At 37.1% G+C, this 24353-nt stretch overlaps 1 protein-coding gene across 3 annotated transcripts in view; it reads right to left on the reverse strand.

The window, feature by feature from the left end:
* SLC4A4 (solute carrier family 4 member 4) overlaps window positions 1-24353 on the reverse strand; it is a 317849-nt gene that overhangs the window by 61250 nt on the left and 232246 nt on the right. For all 3 annotated transcript variants that reach the window (XM_046657378.1, XM_046657376.1, XM_046657377.1), the window contains exons 13-15: window positions 20122-20255; window positions 13255-13526; window positions 2369-2439 (exon numbers count right to left, since the gene is read on the reverse strand). In XM_046657378.1, the coding sequence (XP_046513334.1) occupies window positions 2369-2439; window positions 13255-13526; window positions 20122-20255 (477 nt within the window). The remainder of the gene's footprint in view (window positions 1-2368; window positions 2440-13254; window positions 13527-20121; window positions 20256-24353) is intronic.

The raw sequence follows: 24353 nt of genomic DNA on the forward strand, positions 1-24353 counted from the left end.
ATTTGACCCTTACAGTATCTTTGAGGTAAGTACTATTATCATAATTTTACAGAGAGGGAACTGAGAAGTTTCCACAGTCTGTTAAGTAGTGGAATGCTGCATTTGAAATCAGGCTGCCTGACATGAGAACTCAACATCTGTAAGTCCTTCTACACGAAACACTATTCTGCTCCCCCAAAGAATGGAAACAGGCAGATTTGGGAGTTGGAAAGCCCTGAGTTCAAATCCTAGTTTTATCATACACTGGTGATATGGCCTTTGGAAGGTGAGTTAACCTCTCTAAGCCTCAGTTTTATCTATAAAATATAGGTAACCTAAGAACTCACAAAACTACAGTGAGGATTATAGACAATTAATGTAAAGAGCCTGGCTCCTAGTAGCAGTTCAACAAATGGTAGTTATTATTGATGATAATAAATCATATTACCTCTTTAATACTCATTTCTGGATCATATACATATATATTGTGTATATTTGTGTGTGTGTCTCTATGTAAAGTATACATAAAGGAATTGATATGGACAGAAAAGGAGAAATTAAAAATAGAATAAAAGTTGTCTTTCATAATTGCATACACACATATTTTTTTTCGTAATTTCTTTCTCTAGAGGTGCTGAACAAAGCAACTTAACATTTTACTTGAGGAGTGCAATTGATACACACGTAAGGGGACTGTTGTCCTGGAGTACAGAACACTCTGGAACTGAAAGGTAAACATTTTAATTTGCAAACATTGAAATGTCATGGTGTACTAGCAATATTGCAAGTCTTGGAACCACTCACACTTCAGTTCAAATCTTTCTTCTACTAATTTATGGCTATGTGACCTAGAGCAAGAAAGGTTATTCACTTTCTGGAGCTTCAGTTCCTCTCATCTATAAAATGGAGATAATTATGCCTGGTAGTTGGTGTTAATGATTAAAATACATATTAAACTTCATAATGATTATACGTGTAAAACACCTGGTCTCTAGTATATGTCCCATAAATGGTAGCTAAATTAGAATGACCATTATGCCTCTATGTCCTCTATCAGAGTCATACCAGAAGTCAACCACAACTTCCATTTGTTTTCCATAAGTCTTATAGTAACATCTTACTATAATTACATATCAATTACTAGAGTCTCTCTAGGACTTGCCCAAAGACAGAGCTTAAAAATTTATTAATTTTAAAGCTTTTCTTGATTAGGTGCAAAAAGAATTAAGTTAGGAAACAATCTCTTTTTAAGTCAGCGGAAGTGAGTGTCTTATTAATTTTTATTGCAAATTAACTTATGGTTTTAATTAATTATATATTTTTAAAAATTTTAATTAGATTTTAATTAAAATTCTTTAAAGTCTAGAAAGAAGTATTTTTCTCTGTATTTTAGTCAAGTCTTTTGGGTAATAGGCTGGCTGGCTCAGAGACTAAAAATTGAACTCTTTTCTGTATGTGGCCTTTAAAACATATAAACATACTCTCTTACCCATACACACACACACACACACACAATCAGACATGGAAGAAAGAGAGGCAAAGTTTGGGAAAAGTCAGAGAAAACCATAAGGAAAGAAGTCAAAAGAGCTGTAGAATGTGAAAACAAGAGGGAAACAGGGTCAAGTGAGAGTTGTCCAGGAAAGACAAAAACATCATCTTTGAAAGGGATGTTGTGGGCACTCATTACATAATATCTGCAGAAGCGTTCTGGTCTCCTGAGAGATGGGCACTCTATCAACACAAGGTATTATGGTTTCTGTCTTTATAACTGAGAGATTGATATTCTTTGGGAAGAGTCCACATCCAGTGTGGAAGGAACACAATTGGAAGTCTGAAACAGCACTTTCCCCTTTTTCTCCAACACAAAAGTCTCCTTCCAGTGTGCGACCTTCCATGCAAAACAGCTCATTTTTAAAGCTTAGTTCCAGTCTCATAAAGATCCTTGGTTACCAGCCATGGGAAAGGATATCATGTGACAAGGGAAGTGGCCTGCTACAATCACCCTTAGTGAAGAGAACGCAGCAGCATTTGGTAGTCAGAAGAATTCTTAATCATTCTAGAAATAGAGAGAGGATACCATGCTCTCGTTTTTCAACCTCTCACTTTCCCTTGTGAAAATATTTCAGGGTGACAATTAATGGGATATAGCAGTTAAATTCCTAAGAAGGTTTAAAAAGCAAATTGTAGGAGTACATATTCACTTCGGCTTGAAAAAAAAAGAAAAGGGAAAAAAAAGCTGAAGGAAAGTGTTTTTTGCTGTCTCTCCACTACCACTGATTATGAAATGTGTGTTTATGCTAGGAAGGCTGAACAGTAGGATACATCATAGTATGAATATTATAATCAGCATATACAATAAGCAAGTGGTGTGAAATATTAAGTCACTTACCTTGTCAGTAGAAGAAATAGTTGGCAAATCCTCGGGAGCCAATGTGGTATCATTAGATAAGGAGATATTAACTGTAAAAACAAGGAAAGACAATTTTTTTATTATAAAAGTAAGATAAAAATGACCTAAATGAATAATTAGGAATATACAAAAGCAGGGCTAGGCATTAAAAATGCTTTAATAACAACATAAGAGCACAATTAATTTTTCTTTATTATAACTGTATTCACCTTTTACCTAAATAAAATAACCAAAGACTTGGACACATCTGTTGCACTCTGATCTGATAAGAAACAATGACAGATATTTAAGAAGATGGTATGAAAATTTATTTGTGTCAGGTTTCCAAAAAACACTTCTCTGTTACTAAAAGGCATTCGATATATTTTGCCTAGTGGAAGAAATGGCTGTTAATAAGTGAGTAAGTTGATGACCGGCTTCATGTACGGTCAAATCTCACAAATTAGTGTTTTACTAATTAAGAAGTAACTTATTTGGAAGTCTGGACTGAGTATGAGCAAGCATCTTTGCAAAATGTGTGAAAACAAAAGAAGTACTAAATAAATAAGAAATTATATAAATATAATGGGGATAAATATTTAATCTAATTTCAAAAATTGTTTTCATATAATTTGGCATCATTTGTAGATTTATTAAGATGTCACTTGGAGAAGGATCTAATTTATTTATCAAATCAACCCTCCTCTTGGACATATTTCATTGGGTTATTTTCCTATTTATGTACCTAAAATTAAACATAGTATTTAAAAAATATTCTATAATTAAAACTTTTTTTTATCAGATAAGCCTTTTTCCTATTATCAGTTACCCAGAGAATGTGGCTAATTTGCGGTAATATTGTGAAATAACACTTAGCAGGTTTTTGTCTTTAAGGATCACACAGTTCATGGAACATCCAAATTGCTACTTATTGTTTGGTCCCCAAGCTATCCCAGCCCCCAGGCCCCTAGCCTGTCTTTTCCGCTTGCTATGTTTTAGGTTCACCTACACATACTTTTAAGGAGAAACAAACAGGTTTACTTGACTGTTGAAATTCAGAATATAAGATCCATGAGGGAAGAATAGAAGGGGCACGTCTTGTTCACTGCTCTTCCCCAGACTCTGCCCAGTCTGGCACTTAACTAACAGGAACTCAAAAATATTTGTTTATTATTCAACCTTAAAAAAGAAGGAAACCCTGCCATTTGCAACAACATGGATGAACCTGGAGGGCATTATGCTAAGTGAGATAGGCCAGACAGAGAAAGACAAATACTGCATGGTATCACTTACAGGTGGAATCTAAAAAAAAAAAAAAAAAAAGTCAAACTCATAGAAACAGAGAGTAGAATGGTGGTTGCCAGAGGTTCGGGGGTAGGGGACATAGGGAGAGGTTGGCAAAATGGTAGAAACTTTCAGTTACAAGAAGAATAAGGTCTGAGGATGTAATGTGTAACATGGTGACTATAGTTGATAATATTGTATATATAATGAAATCCACTAAGAGAGTAGAACTTAAGTGTTCTCACTAAATAAACTAAAATAAAATTGGGCCAGCCCCAGTGGCCTAGTGGTTAAATTTGGCATGCTCCCCTTCAGCAACCTGGGTTCAGTGCCCAGGCACAGACCTACACCACTCGTCTGTGAGTGGCCTTGCTGTGGTGGTGGCTCACATACAAAAAGAGAAACATTGGCAGCAGATGTCAGCTTATGGCAAATCTTCCTCTGCAGAAAAAACAATAATAATTAAAATGAAAATAATGTGTGAGATGATGGATGTGTTAATTAGCTCAATAGTGGGAATCCTTTCACAGTGTAGACACATATCATATCACCACAGTGTACACTTTAAATATGTTACAATTTTATTTGTCAATTATACTTCAATAAAGCTGAAAATAATTTGTTTATTGTCAATAAAAGAAGCTAGGAAAGGGGTCATTTAATGACTACAAATGAATGTGAGAAGATAAAGGCAAAAGAAATGAAATGAGAAAAATAAATAAAAGGGGAGAAAATATTTAGCTTCAGTCTTCGTTTTTCTCAATTTTGGTATCCATTCTGATCTTTGAAGACTCTGGAATTAAACTTTTAACTTCCAGCTAGCTGCTGCAGGGCTTTTGTATTTCATCAGTAAAACAAGCACACGTGCAAACTGTCTCCTTATTCTCTCTGTTTCATTATAGGTCACAGAAAGAATCAAAGTAGGCTAACGGATGTGTGGCCCAAACAAGAAAACCATGGATTTCATGGATCCACTTCCAAAAGGAAGATGTTAGTAAATGATTATTAACAAAACCTAGGTTTTTACTACTATTTTCTTCTAAAAAGCTTCAAGTATATTTTCTTGCATTATTCCATGTGTTCATTTAAAAACATGCGAGAGCATGTAACATGTATACTATTATACCCATTTTATGTTGGATGGGACTCTGAGCAAGGGATGTTAGGTTCCTTGCCCAAGATCATAGAGTCAATCAGAAGTAGAGTTGGTACCAAAACCTTGTTCAGCATTCTTCTTTTCCTACCCAGTATTTCTAATCATCAAAATCAAGATGATTTATACGGCCACAGAATTCAAGGTGGGACAGTACTCGCCAATGTTAGATGATGTGAATCTCAACTGTGAGACGAAACGTCTGACCTGTCCAAGCGTTTGAACGAAAACAGCATATATGAAATCACAGGCACTGTTTAGATGGTGTCTGGGAAGCTGCTCTTCCTGAACTAGATTCTTTAATGCAATTTTTGTGAGCTTCCTGTCACAAGAGAGTGGAGGTCTTTTTGCAACACACTTTTCTGCATAAAAACAAGGAGCAATATTCAAGGCTCCTTCTTTCTGAGAGGAATGACAGATAATAAAGACCATGAGTGAACTAAAATAGGATTCCAATCTGAACTTTTTAGTAACTGCTCTCAAGTTTTGGATACATGTCAATTCTGCTCATCTAAATTCCTTTTATCTTTTTAGTTTTCCTCTGAGGCAAGCTATTAAAGTACAGTGGCTCTCAAAACCCCAAAAAAACAATATCAAAAAGACAGGAAAAAAATGTAAGCTTTTCCTACTTGTTTTAATAAGCAGCTGTTTCAAGAGAGAGACTTCAAAATAAATAAACAAGCACTTCCATAAATACATATTGGCAGAATATAGCAGAGTCCATATACAAGATTAAAAGTAAATTTATTTAAGCTCACACAAGAGAAAACGACCTATTCCAATTGAGAGCTTGGTTTATAAGAGCCATTGGTCACCATTTGGATCCAGACACACACAATGCAAATATTTTGGCAATCAATTGCAGAATGATCTGTGTATACAGAATTTCCAATATCCTTAATTAGGAGTCTAGAAAGGTCAAACGGAAAAGCCAAAACACACTGCACTTTGTCTGTCTTCACTATTTTCTAAGCACCATGGATTATGAAGCAAAGAAATTCTTTGCCCTAGGTTCTCTGGCTAATTCAGAATTAGCCAATTGTCACTGGGACACTCTGTGTCCCATACTTGGTTTCAGGGAGTTTCCACAGGTTGATCATTTTACGTTACTTGGATTTTCACTTCTTGATTCTCCTTCCCGTGTATCAAATGCTAGCTGATCCTCTGGAACAAGGGAATGAACATTGTCAGTAATAGACATTTAAAAATGTGTCTGTGAGTTTTTGATCATTAGCTGGCTTTTCCTTCTTTATGTTTAATGAGAGATCCTGGAGAAAGAACGGGCTGCAGGAGCTATAAGCGGACACATCCATGTGTCAATGTTATATACCTCCAACATAGGGAATATCAACCACACTGATATCAATTGCACTGTTTAAGGTTGTCCTTCTTTATCCTCTAGTGATCTGGCACCAGGAACTACCCCATAATGCCTCTGCTTTACACATTAGCAGGAACTATACCATCAGGAATACGCACAAAGCTCACTTGAGGCTATGAGGTAAAGTATGAGCAACCACTGGCCACTGAGGCAGATATGTCTGCTTTGATCTATCACCACACCACAGTGTGGAGAAAGAAGTACCAGGAGAACTGGGCTGGAATTCTGGCTCCACCACCTCCTGAAGCACAGTGTCCCAAACTCCTTTGCCACATAATCTTGAGGAAGTTACCTCACTCCTCTCAACCCTCACTCGTCAGGTCGCTTATTTGTGAAATTGGATTTGAAACCATCCACTTTACAAGGCTACTGTGTGGATTAAATAAGACAATGTAGGCAAAATTGCTAGCACAGTGTCCAGTACCAGAAAAGATCTAAATAAATGGTAGCTAAGGTGACTACTAGCTTTATGACCTGGAGAAAGCAGGACTTTGCCCCTGGAAAGAATGTCAGCTCCCTCTCAAGGTTTGTGTGATGATTAAATACCTATATATTATATTATAATAAATAGTAAAATATAGTTTATTCAAATCCCCTAGTAAAATGTCTGGGACTTGGATGGTGCTTAATAAATGTTAGCCAAATCTGAATCTATACTCTCAACACAGCTTCTTAGCATTACAATAATGTGGAACTGCTTAACCTGCTCTGAATAAGAAAAAATTTAAGAGCATTCTCCATAATAGGGAAACTTTAATGTTTTCTTCCATTCTATTTAAGCAACAGCTTGAGGAAATTGAGTAACTGGAAAATAGATATAGAATAAAACTGAATAAGCTTCTTGCCTGTACGGTCATGTCAGATTTAAGTGTCCTGGAAAACTTAAGCACCTGAGTGCTTCTTGATAAAGTCAAATATTTATACTTTAAATTTATAGATCAATAAAAGGGCAAAAATGGCTTTTGTAGGGATGACAAGTGAATGAGGAAAACTTTGGGAGAAGGAGCTCTAGGTGGAATTACCTGCCACTATCTCAGCCTTAAGTCTTAAAACAACATTAATAGAAAGTTTAATAATTAATTATTAAAGTTTTCTTATAACAAGTTTTCTTGTTATAATCATTTTTGTTTCCCTAAGTATTTTTACCAAGCCTGATGCTGGAGATTTTCAATGTAATTAGGCAAGTTCAAGCTATGACACTCTTCAATCCACGGACACCCTCTTCCATGTTCACCTACGATACTGGAAGTTAAACAGCTGAACTACTATCCACTACTAAGCTGGATATATTGAAGCCATTATTTTCACAAAAACTTCTCTTCCATACCCACCCGTCAGTACATTTAGGATATGTATAGACGTTGTTCTGGGATACATCTTCCAAATCTGTGTTTTATACAAAGCTAAAGCCAGAGAATTATCCAGATCTGGCGACTATCCCAATTTATTCCTTCTCCTCTTCTGATTCCTATAAGCATTATACAGAAACTGCTAAAATATAGGTTAGGATAGTAAAAGGAAACTAAAATGAAGAGTCTTTCAAATATCTATAGTCTTCTCAAAAGACTATACTACCATGAATGGTAAGATATCAGCTGTGCTGAAAAAATATCCTCACAAACAGAAGCCTATGTAATGCTACACCAGAAGGCCTCATAATTCCTGCTTAACCACTGGTCTATGATTTAAATGTACTTTATAATATAAAGAGAGAATGACACATAATAAAAAAAATACATAGACTATAATGCAGGTCATGGAAGATAAATTAGGATTATCTTTTATTTCCTAATTTTCTTTTAATGGACTTTCTAATTATGAAACACATATTGACTATAATATGGGACCACAGGAGACATGATCCAGCATTTTTTTTAATGGTTGTAACATATTGGCGCATAGCACTATTAAGATAATAGAAAAATTATATAGAAAGAAATGGTAATGACATTCCACTCTAGTGACAGCCATTTTAGAACATTTGGAAGCCTCCTTATACGCCGTGAATAAAGCAAAGGCATGGAAAGGGAAGCCATGGCTACTTCCAGTCACTTGACTTGGTGTTACAATTTTCACACCAGGGAAAAGCCTACCTTCTTCTTAGAGTTTTACTATAGACAATGATGCACTTGCTGCCTGAGAAAGGCTTTATTTCTCTGCATCATTCACACCTTATTAAGCGTGTTCTCTCGAACAGTCAACAATGAACCAATAAAATATATCCTTTCTGTTAACAATAAAGTTTAGTGTCTAACCCCTTTGAGGTGATTTCTCTTGCTTTTCTAATTTGTTTATCATTTTTAGCAAGGCTTCTTTCCCCTCCAGATACAAAACCAACACCTGTTCAGGAAATTTACTTTAACCCTTTCCAAAGTATTAACACGCCTTTGAGTGTATAGTCATTGCAACTTTGACACATTCAGCAAACGAACACAAGCACTAGAGTAGAAATGTATTAAGTCTGGGTCAAATGAAAATCTGACTTTGTTCATTTAAAAGTAGTTAATATTTTGAAAAAAACACATTTTATAAAAAGCCATGTGTGTATATGCGTGTGCATGTGTGTGTGTGTGTGTGTGTGTGTGTGGTGGGTATTCTACTTCATCGCAAAGTAGCACAGTTCTTAAAAAGGAATGAAATAGACGCTGGTAAATTTCTGTCGCTGGCAGAAGGGGAAGGAAAAAAGAGCAGGGGAAGGGAGAGAAGAAGACTAGAAAGAGGAAGGAAGAAAGTCCATGTCCTGCTCCCTATATACAAAATTCTAGCATTTATGTTTTTGAATGAATTAGATAAATTCCTCTTAGAAGAACAGAATAGCTCACCTGCAGGACTTTAAAGTCTTCCTCTGTAAGACTATGGACAGTGTACAATACTTTTGTAGGCTGAGATTCAGTGGGATAGTATTAAATTATCTGTGGTGCACTGAACTCCTTAAGATTTTTTCCTTTTAATGTGGCTTCAGTGTTTCATATTTATCTACAACAGCACACTAGTTTTTAATCGTTTTGGTAGGCTTCCAATAGAAGCCTAGTTAGTATTTTTCTCCAGGAAAATTTCAGGGAAAATTAAATGTTTGAACCCTTTACAGGAATACAACTAAAAGATTAAATTGGCTGGGGTATCTTTTGTAGGACAGTGAGAAATGAGAAAAAGAACAAACTTTTACTCAGTGTCTATTAGATGCCAAACACTTTTACATAAACTAATTTAATCCTGAGAGTAACCTCTGAAAGTTGGTACGACTACTAACGCAGCTCACAGATTATGAAATGGAGAGATTAGGTCATTATTAGCCTAGCCCACGGTCACACTGCTAGTTACAGCTGAAATTCAAACTCAGTTTCCAAAGCATGTATTGTTTACACTTTATCACATTAACAATTTTGTAAATTGGGATGTTAGTGATGAACTGAAATATTGTGAATTGTCCTTCAATTGGATATTCTTCAGTTTTCACTTCTGGCTTTTGGACTGAATCATCTTCTTTCTTATACACCTCTGCTACGTAACGATCACGGCACAGTGGGAAATAGAACATCTATTCCCTCTACTTTAATTCGTAGCCATCCTATATCTAAGAAAAGGAAATTTTAGCACAAAAATCATGCCTCCACCCTGACGGATGTGTCAAACTGCATGGCTAATTCTCTTTGTAGTACTTGCAACTGAGCTTCCATAGTTCTGCTGTAAATGAGAACCTAGATATAGGACTTGGGTTACCGAGCAATAGATGGCGGTGAAGAAGAGAGAAAAAGCTGCGTTAAGAAAAGGAAACTCGGGAAGTGATGAAGTTTTATGGAAGCAAGTGAGAACAAGAAAGATCAGGAAGGAAGCAAGGAGGAAGAGTTGACTTCACAAAGCACAAAAAACCCCACAATATTATTGTGGCTCTGAATAGAGTTTTCTTAGTGATTAAGTGACCCCTATTTCCTTTCCTGTAAAATCATTTCTCAGTTTGCAGGATCACGACTCCATCTGTGCAGTTGCTGGTTCATTACTACACACTGTCCTGGTGTTGAAAAATAAGTCATCTGCCAGTTTAAATATTATTGACTCGATGACTGAATTCTTTTACTAGGAGTGCATGTTGCGATGAAAGTCCAGTCTTTTGTTGTTTTTAGAATACTTACTCTAGCTGTACATGCAACTGTATTATTCTCTATCATTTTTCTGTCTGCTATCAAAAAGTACTAAATTTATGGTGGATCTATGCAATCTGCTATCTGAAAGTATTAGGTTATCTGAGGAATATACAATCATTAATCTTAAGGAGTTTTGTAAAACATTAGATTGTCATGAAAATACAAATATCCATTTGCCTTTCTCCAAACCACAAACAGATTTCATCTCCATAGGTTTAAAGAATGTCTCACATTCACATACATAAATTTCACGAGTGCCACTCATCTGAACGACTCCAGAAATATGGGGTGCAATCAACAGCCTTGTTGCGGAATAGCTCACTTGCCCAACACTGTTTGCTTCGAAGGGAGAATGATGAAGACTGGTTTGTCTGTTCTATCATTCATACTTAAAGGCTACTTAATAATCTTAAATTTCAATGAAATAATAACATCAATAATAATGGCCATTAACATTTAATTATGTATTATATGTTAGAAACTGTCTTGGGTACTTTGTCTGTAATACCTCATTTTTCTCTTCAAAACAATTCTACAAGGTAGGTAGTATTATTAAACCCATTTTACAGATGAAGAAGGTGAGGCTAAGCTACAATTCTGTAAGGTAGGTACCATTATTAACCCCATTTTACATATGAGGAAGGTGAGGCTAAGCTACCTTGGGAAAAAGAACTTGTCCAAAGTCACACATTGGGCATTAGTCATACTTGGACTTGAATACAAGATTTTCTGACTTCAAAACCTGCTACACTGCTTTCCTGGTCCCACCCAGAGGGAGTAGGAATTGTCAGAATCCTTCTAAGACGACTAAAGAATGAATGCAAGTTTCCACTAGCCTCAGGCAGGTATGGGGTTGACACTAGGTGGACCTTTTCTGAGACAGGTGTACTGACAAAGCCTTCATCTGGCTTTATGAACACTTCAACTCTCAGAACAGCTGAGTAGCATTTTTTTTTTTCCTTTAGGAAATCCTGGTGTATGATTACTCAAATATGCCTAAGAAGTCAGCTTACAGACTTTTCCATAAATAAATAAATATACACATATAGATAGAAATAAATAAACGAAAAAGAAAGTTCAAAATCCAACAATTAAATATGTCTGTGATCCAGATTTTGTGCTTTTGAACAAGTAGAGCCTGACTTCCTCCGAAAGTTCTGGACGTATGATTACAGGGAGCTTCACCCCCTTTTCTCCTAGAAAGAGCTCTACATAGACGTGTAATCATAATTTTTGTGTTTCTCTGGGGAGCATATTTAGTTGATTCCAATAATAATATCTATCATGAATTGAATGCTTACTCTTTTCCAAGCACCTTTTAAGTAATGAAATATTTCTAATCACTATACATCTTAACAATAATAGGCTTTTATAACTATTTGTCATCCATAGTCAACTGAATCTTTAAATTTCCACTTTGTACCTCTCTCTGCTTTGCATTTAAGCATGGATTTTATTTTAATGTGTGCTGATTTTCCTTAAACAAGACAAAAAGGATCCATGAGTACAAAGTGCAGCAATGCCCTATCTTTTCATCAGTGAGACTGCCTGATCCATTTTTAGGGAGATACGATTCTCTTTTCTTTCACCACTCTGGGTGCATATGGGTCTTCCTAAGATTTCTCCACCAAAGCGGCAGAGAAGAATGCAGATACACCACCACAATATCTGGGAATAATCTGACACAGCCTGCCAGAAGCAAAAAAATTCATTGTATCTTGTTTATTTTTAAATTCATAAGCATTTTGCATTCTATTCTATAATATAACCACGCTTGTTTTACTGTAAACATTGAGAGGTTTTTTTCCCCTCAAAATCTCTAAGTAAAAGTGGATATTGCATGAATATGCCCCAGGCTTACACAGCCCTCAGAACAAGGCTGTATCTCTGGCGTTACAAGAACTTAGTCAAGAAGCATGGATTGTATATCGAATTTTATTTTAAGGGACATTGACCTGAAGCTAATTGCTTAACTTGGGGTCACTAGCACTATTACCACTTCATTGTCTGACACAAATGTCTACCCCTATTCTACTAGAGCAGATGGAAAGCAACTTTCCGCAAAGCGAATCTTCTTTTCTAGACACCTTCCATATTATAAAGTAATGATGAATTACTCCAAGAAAAAACTCCAAAGACACAAGTTGAGCACTTTTTGTGAAAAAGTTCTGATGCTGACTCAGGTTTGGCAAGACGGATGGTAAAGTGCTAAGATGTATAGAATCATATTCCCTACCCAGAAGTTACTTTTACATCTTTCCTGACTCTACAACATAAATATTCTCCGAGAACATAACATTTTTTTCTTTCTTTCTTCTGTTTCTTCTTTTCCCTTCCTTTCCTTTCTTATTTCCATTGTCCAGCAGAGATGAACTATCAGGCTCTACTTTACCACAAGGTGACCCTCAGTCTGAATTTATTGTTTTAATTTCCCATGCTTCAAATTATATAAAGTGAATTAGTACCTTGTCTCTTCTATAAGCTTAAAATAATCTCTTTAGAGTTCACTTAAAGGAAGAGATTTCTATAGCAATAAGGAAGCAGAAAAATACGGAATAGTAGTTCAGAGAACTAGGTTTGCCTGGTCCTTATGTCTATTAATAAATGTACCTGGGTTCCTCAACTTCAGATAAGATCAAGAATACTGTACACAAAATTTCCTTGCAAATATTTCACTTTGAGTTAATTTCAAAGTATTGAGCTAATTATGTTCATAGTCCAGAACTCTTTTCATTTCCTGATTGAATCCCATGGCAAAGATACCTCATACAATAAAACTTCAAATCCACGAGGAAGGTTTCTCAGAGAAGATAAAACAAAACGCTTTCCTGAGGACCATGATGTCATGTTAAAAGTCTGTATGCATGGAGCCTACACGTTCCTCCAAACATAGGCTAAGCACAAACAAGAAGCACGACATCCTCACCTGGGTCAGGTGGCACACAGGCACAGGAAAAGTGAGTATTGTAGCCCACTTTGAAGTCGGAGTTGATGGGGTAGTAATCAGCTAGCTTGATCATCTTCTTGAAAGCATCATAAATAAAGATGAAGCTAATCAGAGAGGAGAAGCCCTCCTCAGTGAAGCGAGTGAAGTACTGAACCAAGAAGCTGGCATCGGTGGCTACCAAAATGAGACACAGGAAGGCTGACCACAGGCCAATCCAAAGGCGAAATTCCAAATAGTCAAAGTTATGGTCCCTGGAAAGAAGAAAGAAAGGTATTTAGACTCCTCCTGCCCGGAACACAAAGAATAATATATAACTACCCAATGACTGCAGAATGATTGCCAAAAATACAAATCACTTTTAGCTACTGGATATAGCTCATTCTTGATTTTACCCAGAAAATATTAATTTTAAGAATTTGGTCTAGTGATATTATTATGCTACCATAAAGAAATAATTCCAGAAGTTTGAGAAAATCATATCAAAAGTAGTCATACTATTTGTATGTTAATAACTCATTAATTTTCTCATTCAATAAATGTGGTCCCTGCCTTTGTAGAGTTTATAGAATAAACAATTTGAAAAAATAACATTGGTACCCAGTAGGCACTCAAGAAATGTTTGCAAGCTTTACTGGTTAATAAAGACACAAAGATGAATAAGTTCTGTGTCGTCAAGTCATCACAGTCTACAGAGGAAGACAAATTGATCAACACAATCACTCTATAAAATACTAAGTGATATCTAACAGTTCCCATGGAGTGTCACAGAAGAAAGAGTAACTAATTTTGGCTGGCGGGACAGATGAAGTTGCAGAAAAAACTCAAGGCATTGAAGTAGGAACTTTCCAGACACATCAGGGGGAGTCAAGCGAGAAAGAGGAAAGAGCACTTAAAAAGGTGGGTAGCATGAGACCGCATGTAATGCCACTGCCCATAGAGTGTCACCAACATGAGGAAAAGGGATTAGAAACAGGCTAAAGTCAGATCAAGGAGAGCTGTCCTGCATGTTACAGCCAGACACCATCATTTCTCATGATGCTTGCCCACAGACAAGAAGTTGTCTGTGAAGCATCTCATGACCACCTTTTCTCTGTCTGTGCCTGTCCCACAGCAGTCTTAGAACAGGTTGCCACCATCTAAGGAAGCCATTGTTTTTCAATGCCCTCTCCATTTCTTACAAATGAATTAGTTTAAGATTCACAACTAGGAAAAGAGGGTCACGTGTTGACATTTTCCATTTCATACTGATTTGTTTAAAATTATGTGGAGAGTGCTTTACAATATTTTTCTCATAATTTACTTGTGATGAGAAAGCAGATAGTAGTAGTCACATTCCTTGTATGAGAAAAAGAACTAAGTCAAGGATGCCTGCTTGAAGCTCTACAGCCCTGCTCTTAGACAATGAGTTTCTGACGATTGTTAGCCATGTATTTTAATACTTTCCTGAAGGCACTGTATCAACACCTTCACCACCACCAACCCAGTCTGGGCCACCAAGGAGTCTCTGCCTGATTGTCATAAGAACGTCCTTATTGATATCCACACTTGCCCTGCTCAAAGGCAGTTTCCACATTCCAGCCAAAATGATCTTATTAAATGTGAATCAGACACCCCAGTTTAAAACCTTTCAATGCTTCCCACTGCTCTTAGCTCTTACCTAGCACAGTGCCTGGCACATAGGTTCCCAATAAAGACCTGCTAAATGAATTCAGACATGCCTGCAACTTAGGACTTGACTGAGACAGTTACTGACATTGGCCTATGAGCTATCACATGTCATCGAATGATGACTGACTGAAAATTTAATAGAATATTAGAATTAAAAGTTCCTTAGATATGGTGATGGCTAATTTTATGTGTCAACTTGGCTGGGCCATGGGGTGCCCAGGTATTTGGTTAAACATTATTCTGGGTGTTTCTGTCAGGGTGTTTTTAGATGAGATTAACATTTAAATTTGCAGACCAAGTAAAGCAGACTGCCTCCATAATGTAGGTGGGCCTCATCCAATCAGTTCTTCACCTGAATAGAACAAAAAGACTGGCCTCTCCCCAGCAAGAGAGAACTCTCCAGCAGACTGTGTTGGGACTTCACCTGTAATATCAGCTCTTCCCAGTTCTATAGGAGACAGCCTTTGAACTTGGACTGGAACATCAGCTCTTCTGGGTCTCCAGCCCACTGGCCCACCCTGCAGATTTTGGACTCATGAGCCCCTATAATCATGAGAGCCAATGCCTTACACTAAATCTCTATATGTATACACACATCCTATTGGTTCCCTTTCTCTGGAGAATCTTGACTAATACAGATACCAATTAGTCAAATTTGCCTCGTTTTATAGATGAGGACATCAAAGCTAATGGAAGTTAAGTCACTTATCTAATGCCAAGGTTTTAACGGCAGAGCTGGACAAGAACACAGACCTCTGTATTCTTGTTCTGATTTTTTAAAAAATTGCAGCACGGTCCCCCTATCCTACTTGTATTTAGTGCATGATAGGGTGGGCCTTAAAATCACTGTCCTTTGTTTCCCTCTTCTCGCCAAATCACAAAATTGAAATACTTTACCAAAGCAGGAGACTATTAACACTGGATTGTTATGTTCTGTGGATTTCCTGGAATCTTTCTGAAGACACCCCTTGCATTCCCTCTAGTTCCCTTTCCATCTGGAACCCCACTGTTTAATCCTATGCAGGTCTTTGTAAGACAAGTAGACTATAGAAAAAGCTAAATTCTAGGAATTTGAGATAATTTACATTATCACAGAATGAGTCAGTCTCAGAGTCTCTGAGAAAGAAATATAGTTTTATTACTTCTGAGCCAACAGACTTTTTTCTTAAAATAAAAGAAAGTTTTAAACAATCTCCTAGTTTTGCTTCCCTAACAAGACAAAAGAGCAATCCTGATTCGTTCTAAGAATATCAATGGTTGTTTATAGAATTGATGCTTACAGGACAGAATGAGAAACAAATCCATTAACTAGTAATGGTTAGGAATACTATCAGTTTTAATGCAAAGGAAAAAAATGCATAATGTAGAAACTTAAATCTTAGGACCTAAACAATATATGAAACTAGCTGCTCTAAAATACGTAAATACTCCCAGCGTAGTTCTAAGAATAACCCAAATAAAATCACTAAAAACAATGACACTTCATTATGAAAGTGATATGTTTACAGCAGCAAGAAGAAAGAGGAACGAGAGATGAGAAACTTTTTTAAACAAGTTGATCAACAGTAATGACTACCATAAAATGGCAACATTACATCCAATAAGACTATCAGTCCTCTTGGTGCCAAGTTTAAATAGCAATTAAGTTATAAAAAGTAAGTGATAATAGAAGCAAAAGAAACTATGGTGAATTAGAAGGAGAAAATGAGTTTATGTATCTGGTATCACCGTGTTCCAGTTTTGATTTATAGTTTCTGAGTAACACAAAACCAAGGACACAGACGAACTGAAGAACTCATATTTGAAATATACTACAGAGGGGCCAGCCCGGTGGCGCAGCGGTTAAGTTCACACGTTCCACTTCTCGGCGGCCCAGGGCTCGCCAGTTCAGATCCCGGGTGCGAACGTGGCACCACTTGGTACGCCATGCTGTGGTAGGCATCCCACATAGAAAGTAGAGGAAGATGGGCACGATGTTAGCTCAGGGCCAGGCTTCCTTAGCAAAAAGAGGAGGACTGGCAGTAGTTAGCTCAGGGCTAATCTTCCTCAAAAAAGAAAAAAAAGAAATATGCAAATATGCTACAGAAATTAATGTTCAGCCACTGACAAATAAATATGAACTCTCTAAACTAACTGAAAAAACTCAGTAATATAATAGAAGAAAATAATCAGTTGAAGACCTCTAAGTAAATTGTTCAAAGAATATAAGGAAGAAATTATTGAACAACCAAATAACAAATATACAAGCTAAAATCCAACTTTAATTACGAAGTTTCTGCATGGCTTAGAACACATTGTTAAAATTTCTTTTAGATTTCTCACTGAAGAAAAAGAAAAGGAATCGAATTCTCCATTATTTGGATAAAATGTGTAAAAACGGTGCAAAGGAGACTGTAGAATTGGGGAAACAAAACTAGAAGTGTCTTTTGGAAAGTTGTGAGCTGTTTGCCTCATTCTGCTACTAATTTTAAAAAGTGACAGCTATCATTCACAGTCCTTTATGATTCTCCAGTTTACAGGGCAAATATTAAAACCTACATGTCATGTCAGAGATGTATCTGGGGATTATGTGGAGTTACTGTTTGAGTCCACTGATCCTACAAAAGAAGGATTCATCTGTCTCAAAAAATGGTAAAATTATGTTGGGGAAAATCTGGGCAAAACAGAGTCAAACAGTTTCTTTACCGAAGGACTTCTCAGATCTCTTAGTAAGCTAAAGGGTAAAGTGAGTTACCAAGAGCAGGAGATAACATACAGCACTTCCTAGACATATTAGGATCACAGAAGCTTTTTTTTTTTCATAAAATGGCTAATGGGACTAGTAATTGATAAAAAACACTTGGGGAAATAGTGATCTACACAAATACTCTGTATCTAGACAAAATATTAGCATTGCTATTATAATATATAAGCAAATGATACAGCATTATAAATAAAATAATAAGATTTGCCACATAAGCACCACATGTTACTCAGTGACGGATTTAAAGCACGGTTTCTCAAATGTTTCTTGTGTTGCTTTACAACTGTTTTCAAATAAATCACTTGGAACTATGTTTACATTACCAATTATGATGAAACAGAAGAGAAAGTGAGAAGGGAATTTGCTTAGTGAAAGGAAATAATCTCTATCCTACAATTATCTAAAGTAAACCAGGATGCAAACATTTTCTGTAGATTAAGGCTCTGATCACATTGCATCCAATAAATCTTTCTGCAAAGGTTGTGCATGTTTGTTCCTGTTTATAATACATGCTTGTTTAATCTTTCCATAAAGGCTTTCTTGTCTCACACAATGTTTTCTTAAACATATAAAAACTCTGACTCTTTCTATAAACTGACATTAACAGAATTCTTTCCAATGTTCTTCTGAGAATTATGATGGAGGAGGGATTTGTGGTAATGATCTACAGAAAACTCACAACATTATTTGAAATTTGGAATTTGAAATTCTCAGAAGACCCTCCCTGATGCTGTCAACCCAGTTTTCAAAAAACTAGTTTTAAATCCTCATTCCCTCCTCTATCTTGCGATCATTTTGATGGCACACAGTTTCAAAGACTATACATGAGTCTTTAAGTCCATGAGGTATCATGTAAATGATGACATTTCTAACATTAAAATTCTAAAAATGTAGAACGATATAAGAATATGGAAATTCTAACAAGGAGTACTAGCCAGTCATATGAATGTCTGCAATCTGTCTAAGGACTGTGATCTGCCAGTGAAGGCGAGTCTCTCTGAGAGGTATCAAGTTCATTAGAAAGAGGCCAGAAGACCCAATTTGATTTTGAATCTATTTGTATGCTAATGTGGCCACTTGGATAATTCACTTAACTGAATTTTCTCCTTCTCTAAATGATCCATTAGTTTCTAAAAGAAAATATTGATATCATAATTGTCATGCCCATTAGTAGCGTCTAGTGACTCTGTGAGAGATGTAGGCTCTGGAACCAGAAAGGGGGAATTCAAATCCCTGCTCTGCCAATAACTGGTGATGTAACCTTTAGCAAATTACCTACCACTCCATGCCTGCTTTCTCATCTATAAAACAGCATACGGTCCCCGCCTCACAGGACGGCTACAAGAATTAAATGAGGTGGTACATATAACGTGCTTAGGATAATACTCAATATATGGTCAGCCCTCAATAAATGTTAGGTATTATTCAGCCAAGTCTTGAAATGTACCTTTAGTTAAGAACACTGGAATTGGGGTTAGGAGCAGTGGATCATAGAAGCATCCAGTCTCTGGCATTAATGAGCCATGTGATCTTGAACAAGTCATTTCATCTCTCTAGTGTGTCAGTCAAGATCATGGCAAGAAACAGAAGGCATTCTCAAGTGGGATTCTGAGGAAAATTTAATAAATGGGCTATTTGAAGAGGTGTGAGTAACAGACAATGGCGAGGCACTCAGGGACTAGCAACAGCAGGAAGTCATTTCTACTTCCCAGCTTGAAAAGGCCCAAAGAGGAACAGAGTTGCCAGAGCCTGGTGAGGGCTAGAGCCAGGGTGGAGAAGCCACCTGACAGGGGCTATACTCAGGGAACAAGACACTGCCAGACTGTGGTGGTAAAGCAGAGTCAGTGAGGAGTGGGGAGGCAGATATACTCTGACTTCTCTCTCCCTTCCTACCTACGGATGCTCTGCACTAGCCAGACCCAACAGGAAGCCAGAGGGCAAAGGAGCCTGGGTGTTGCAGTCCACAGGGTCTGCCTCCTGAGACACAAAGCAGGACAACAAGGCAGAGAATAATGGGGGAGAGGGCAAGCAGATAATATGACATATGGGACTCAGTTGAAACAAATGTAAAATGAGTGCTGGACTACCTAATGTTTAAGCGCCTTTCATCCCTTAAATCTTAAAATTCCCACATTCTCAGGGCCGGCCCCGTGGTGTAGTGGTCAAGTTCGGTGTGCTTTGCTTCGGTGGCACAAGATTCACAGGTTCAGGTGCCAGGTGTGGACCTACACCACTCGTCAGCCATGCTGTGGCAGTGACTCACATACAAAGTGGAGGAAGACTGACACAGATGTTAGCTCAGGGCTAATCTTCCTCAAAAAAAAAAAAAAATCCCATATTCTCTTCTACCTAATTACTATTCTTTGCTCTGTCTAGACTACGAATGCTCTACAATTAAACAATCCTAATTTATGATTAGATATGTATATACATACTTGCTGAAATTAAACAGAAGCCTCTCAAAAACTAGCACAGGTCCAGTGCTGCTCAAAATAGTGAGTGGTTGACCAGCAAAGAGGCAAAAGATGGCTCCAGAGACAGCTGTGCCCAGGAAACTCTCCAACACGCCCTAGTAGAAAGAAAACATAGGTGTTAAAAGAAACACATCTTTTTCTTCCTATGTATGATGTCACTAGGGAAATTAAGCCACTTGAATATGCTATTAGGAGGGCTATAGCAATCATATCAAACAGATCTGAAGAATAAAGAGCCTTACCAGTATGAATATCACCATTTCTTTCACTATACACATGATTTAGTCATTCCACCATACTCCAAGGACTGAATTGCTCCAAAGAACTATAGTGACTGTAATGACTGGTGGTTGACCAGAGACAACAAAAGGTGACTCCAACCCATTCTAAAAGATCAGTGGAAGCGTCTGCACATAAAATCACATAACACAATCCCACCAAGTGGGTAGATGTCATTTAGTCCTTTGGGTGGCATTTTTCTTTGTGGTTATCTTCAGGGTCTGTTTGAGCTCGACTTCACCTTGCACATAGCAGGTACTTATAAGTAGCTACATTCCATGCACAAAAGCTATTTTTTCCCAGAGGAAAGTTTTCCATGTGGAGGAGGGAGCAAAGGGGACACAAAAAGTGATTTGTCCTCTATCCTGCAATCACTAAGACATCAATTCCAAAAAATAGTCTTATTAGGCATTCATTGTCCAATGTAAACACACAAGAGCTTCAATTTACTTTATCTTAGAGGAAAAAAATGTGCAGAGACACGAACAGCTAAACCTTTGTGGCCATATCTCCTTGTAGTTATATCTCTGGAAATCAACCCATTATTTGCCTTTAGCATAATAAGAACAAAAAAACAGGAGCTATCAACATCACTGACTTATAAAATTATCCCAAATTTCTTAATCACATCATGTGGGATCAGATGGCAAACTAGCCTGTTTCTTATATTTTTCATCATTTCAAACTTCAGGTAGAAAAGCACATGTTTATTTGTGGGAAGGTCCTTTTGTAAACTTAAAATAGCATTTTATCAAGAGGTGATTTTTAAATATAAAGAGGTGACAGAAACCCTTTATTCATAATAAGGCTATAAATCTTAACCACAAAACCTGTGAGATAAAACATTTTTCAAATGAGTAGATAAAGACATTCTATAGCTTTAAAAGACACACAATCATCTTTAGTGGTAAATTAATTTACATGGTACAGGTAAATTATGTGATCTTTCTAACTTTACGTGTATACTAAAACAAAACGGTACTAGGAAGAGTGCCCTCTTCAACTGAACGATAAATTATCTATTCATAGAAGTATGATTTATGTTTACATAAAACAAGTTACCTCTTAATCTAAACCACCCTCTGACCAGAGTAGAGTGAATTTCTGGGGAATCTGAGATGCCCCTCAGTCATTCCCTACCCCCAACCCCCAACAGTTAACATATCCATCTGTCAGCCTCACTAAGTCACCTCTTCCCATTTCCTCAAAAGTTCTCCAGAAACTTTTCATTACTTATCATGTAATATACACAAAATGATTATAAAGAAATTGATTTTTAAAAATCAACTTACAGAACTAAATACACTAAGTGCCATCTCCACTCAAAAGCCATCCTAGGAGACCCCTATTACAGTGTTTATTCAAAATGTTTCTTACACTGCTTCAGAGCCAACAATATTCTCCTTAGAAAGACACTGGCAATAGCACATCCTCCTCTTTTAAGGGTATAGTTCAATTCAGGAAATCCTTTAGACCAGTACTACATAATAATGTGGTTGTGGTGGAGATGGGGAAAAAAACAAGGGTTGACAAGTAATAAGACTGCCTTCTCACATGGCGAGGGGACACATTCCGAAACAACTCAGAAAAACTACTGTCCAAGAAGTCTAGGTTTGAAAATCTGCCAGAAGGGGACCCTATTTCCATGGATGTGAGTTCTACTGCGTGGCTGAAGGGCGCCATCTCGTTATTTTATAGCCCTTCCACACATAATCAGAGTATCCACCTCATTCCTCCTCAGAGGGCAGAAAGCAGAATAACAAGCAAGGCTAGCAGAACCAGGCTGCAATGACGCAGAGAAGAAATTCCCTTGTGCCCAACAAATAGTATTAGTCTTGATCTCTTACATGTGAAGACAATGAGATTCAGGGGGGTTCAATGATATGAGCAAATGCATATTCAATGTGCACAACAAGGCTTTGGAGTATGGGTACCTGCCCAACCACTACCTCACCCTTAGCAAGAACAAAAGCTGTGCCTTTAGCTGGGAATTTCACAGACATGCAGTTTTTCACTCCCTTTGCATTGACATTGGGCTTTTTATGTCTTTATAAATTATCTTTCTTTTTCATGACTTACTTTAGTGTGTGTAACATGAAAGGGCAGAACTGGAATGCTCCACGTGGCAGGACAAGTCACACTCTGGGTATGTGTGATAAGCAAAGTTACACTGTATCATTCTTTATCAAGCATGGAGGAGTGCCTATTTCTCATTACTACTGCAGAAACAAAACACAGCACAGCCTAGGTGTAAGAGAGAACAGGAAGGAAGAAAGGAGGAATGTGAGATTAACAATTCTCTACTCGATTTGACAATGCTGTTAATTTCTGTGAGGGCACGAACAGGGTCTCCGGGGTCAGCATGTTTCTCTTCCTCCCATCGTGCTGTACACTGTCCCTCCACATGCTCCAGAGGCACACAAGAAACGCTAAAGGAATCGAAGAAGAAACACCCAAATTGCCCTCTAGGTTCCACTAATCAAAGGGCAACAGCCATTGTTGCTCATTCAGTAAAGATAACAACCAATTTCTTCCAGAAAATCAGCTTTGATTTATGGAAGCCATGTGACTGTTAAAAGGCAGATTATTTTTAATTCAGTACTTGATCCTTTGGTAAGTGCTAGTTTCCATTCTGTTGCTGACAATTTTGAAACAGAGACCGGTGATTTATTATACACACTGCACTGGAAACTTGCTTAAACATAGAGATGCTTCCAGAGTTTCTGAGAAAAGAACTATTTTAACCACATTTTGACATGTTACTTTTGACAATACAGAAATTTAAAAGATAATCTCGTGCAATAAATAACTTTAGTTTAACTGTAACTAGAATTTAAAGCAATTTATAAGGTGAACTATCAGAAACCCCTTTTCTGATTTATTATATTCAGCATTCACTAATATAAAAAAGGAAACCAATGTGTGGATGTGTGTATTTTTCATAGCTATAATTCATAAAAAACACTTCTACACCTGATTTCTCACAGAGGAACAAACTCCCTAGCAATTCATGAGAATGCAGACGGCTGAGCTCTGAAGTGGTGCAGAATCAGGCTCCACGAAGCGCTCCAGCTCCATTTTGGTTTGGCTTTTCTTTTATTCCATTTCTCATCAAGAGTCATCAACAGTAGAACAGGAGAAAGAGCAACCAACCAGCAGTCAGGAAATCTAGAGTCTAGACTTCGTTCCGCCACCAAACACCTGATGATCTTGGTTATGTCACTTAACCTTTGTCAATTTTAGTTTCTTCATGTAGGAGAAAAATATTGAGATGATATACGTACAACAGTGAACTCTGGAGTCAGGCCATCTCAAGTCGACATCTAGACTCATTTACTCATTGACATTTAATCAATGACTTGAAGCAAGTTACTAAGTCTCGCTAAGCCTTATACAGTTAGTATGCATATTAGATTGATAATGTATACAAAGTGTTTAGCATAGTCTCTGACAGATTATATGTTTTTCATGAATAGTAACATATACATAATGTATTTATTTAGATAAGGAACTTGAACTAGATGATTTCCATGGTGGTTCAGCACAGAGCATGTCTCGGAGTCAGGGATATCTGAGTTTACATCTCAGCTCCAGCAGTCACGAACTTCTCTAAATCCTAATTCTCTTTTCTGTAAAATCAATGGCTATTTCACAGGATAATTATTTGGACTAAAGAAGACAATAATATATAAAGAGCTAAGGATAAAGTAGAGATAAAATGTTAGTTCACTTTTCTTCACTGCTTCTCATCCCCTTCCTCACAACCTACCTCCGTTATTTCTCTTTTCTTCAAAAGAGGAAGGAGATGAGAGAGAAACTCAAAGGAGTGACATGAAAAGAAAAGACAAAGATTAATTCTCAGAGGAAAAGGGAAAAAAAGACTCTTTAGATGCTCGCTATTTCCCAGATCAAAT

Source organism: Equus quagga, chromosome 3 (assembly GCF_021613505.1).
Source record: "Equus quagga isolate Etosha38 chromosome 3, UCLA_HA_Equagga_1.0, whole genome shotgun sequence".
Classification (NCBI taxonomy): Eukaryota; Metazoa; Chordata; class Mammalia; order Perissodactyla; family Equidae; genus Equus; species Equus quagga.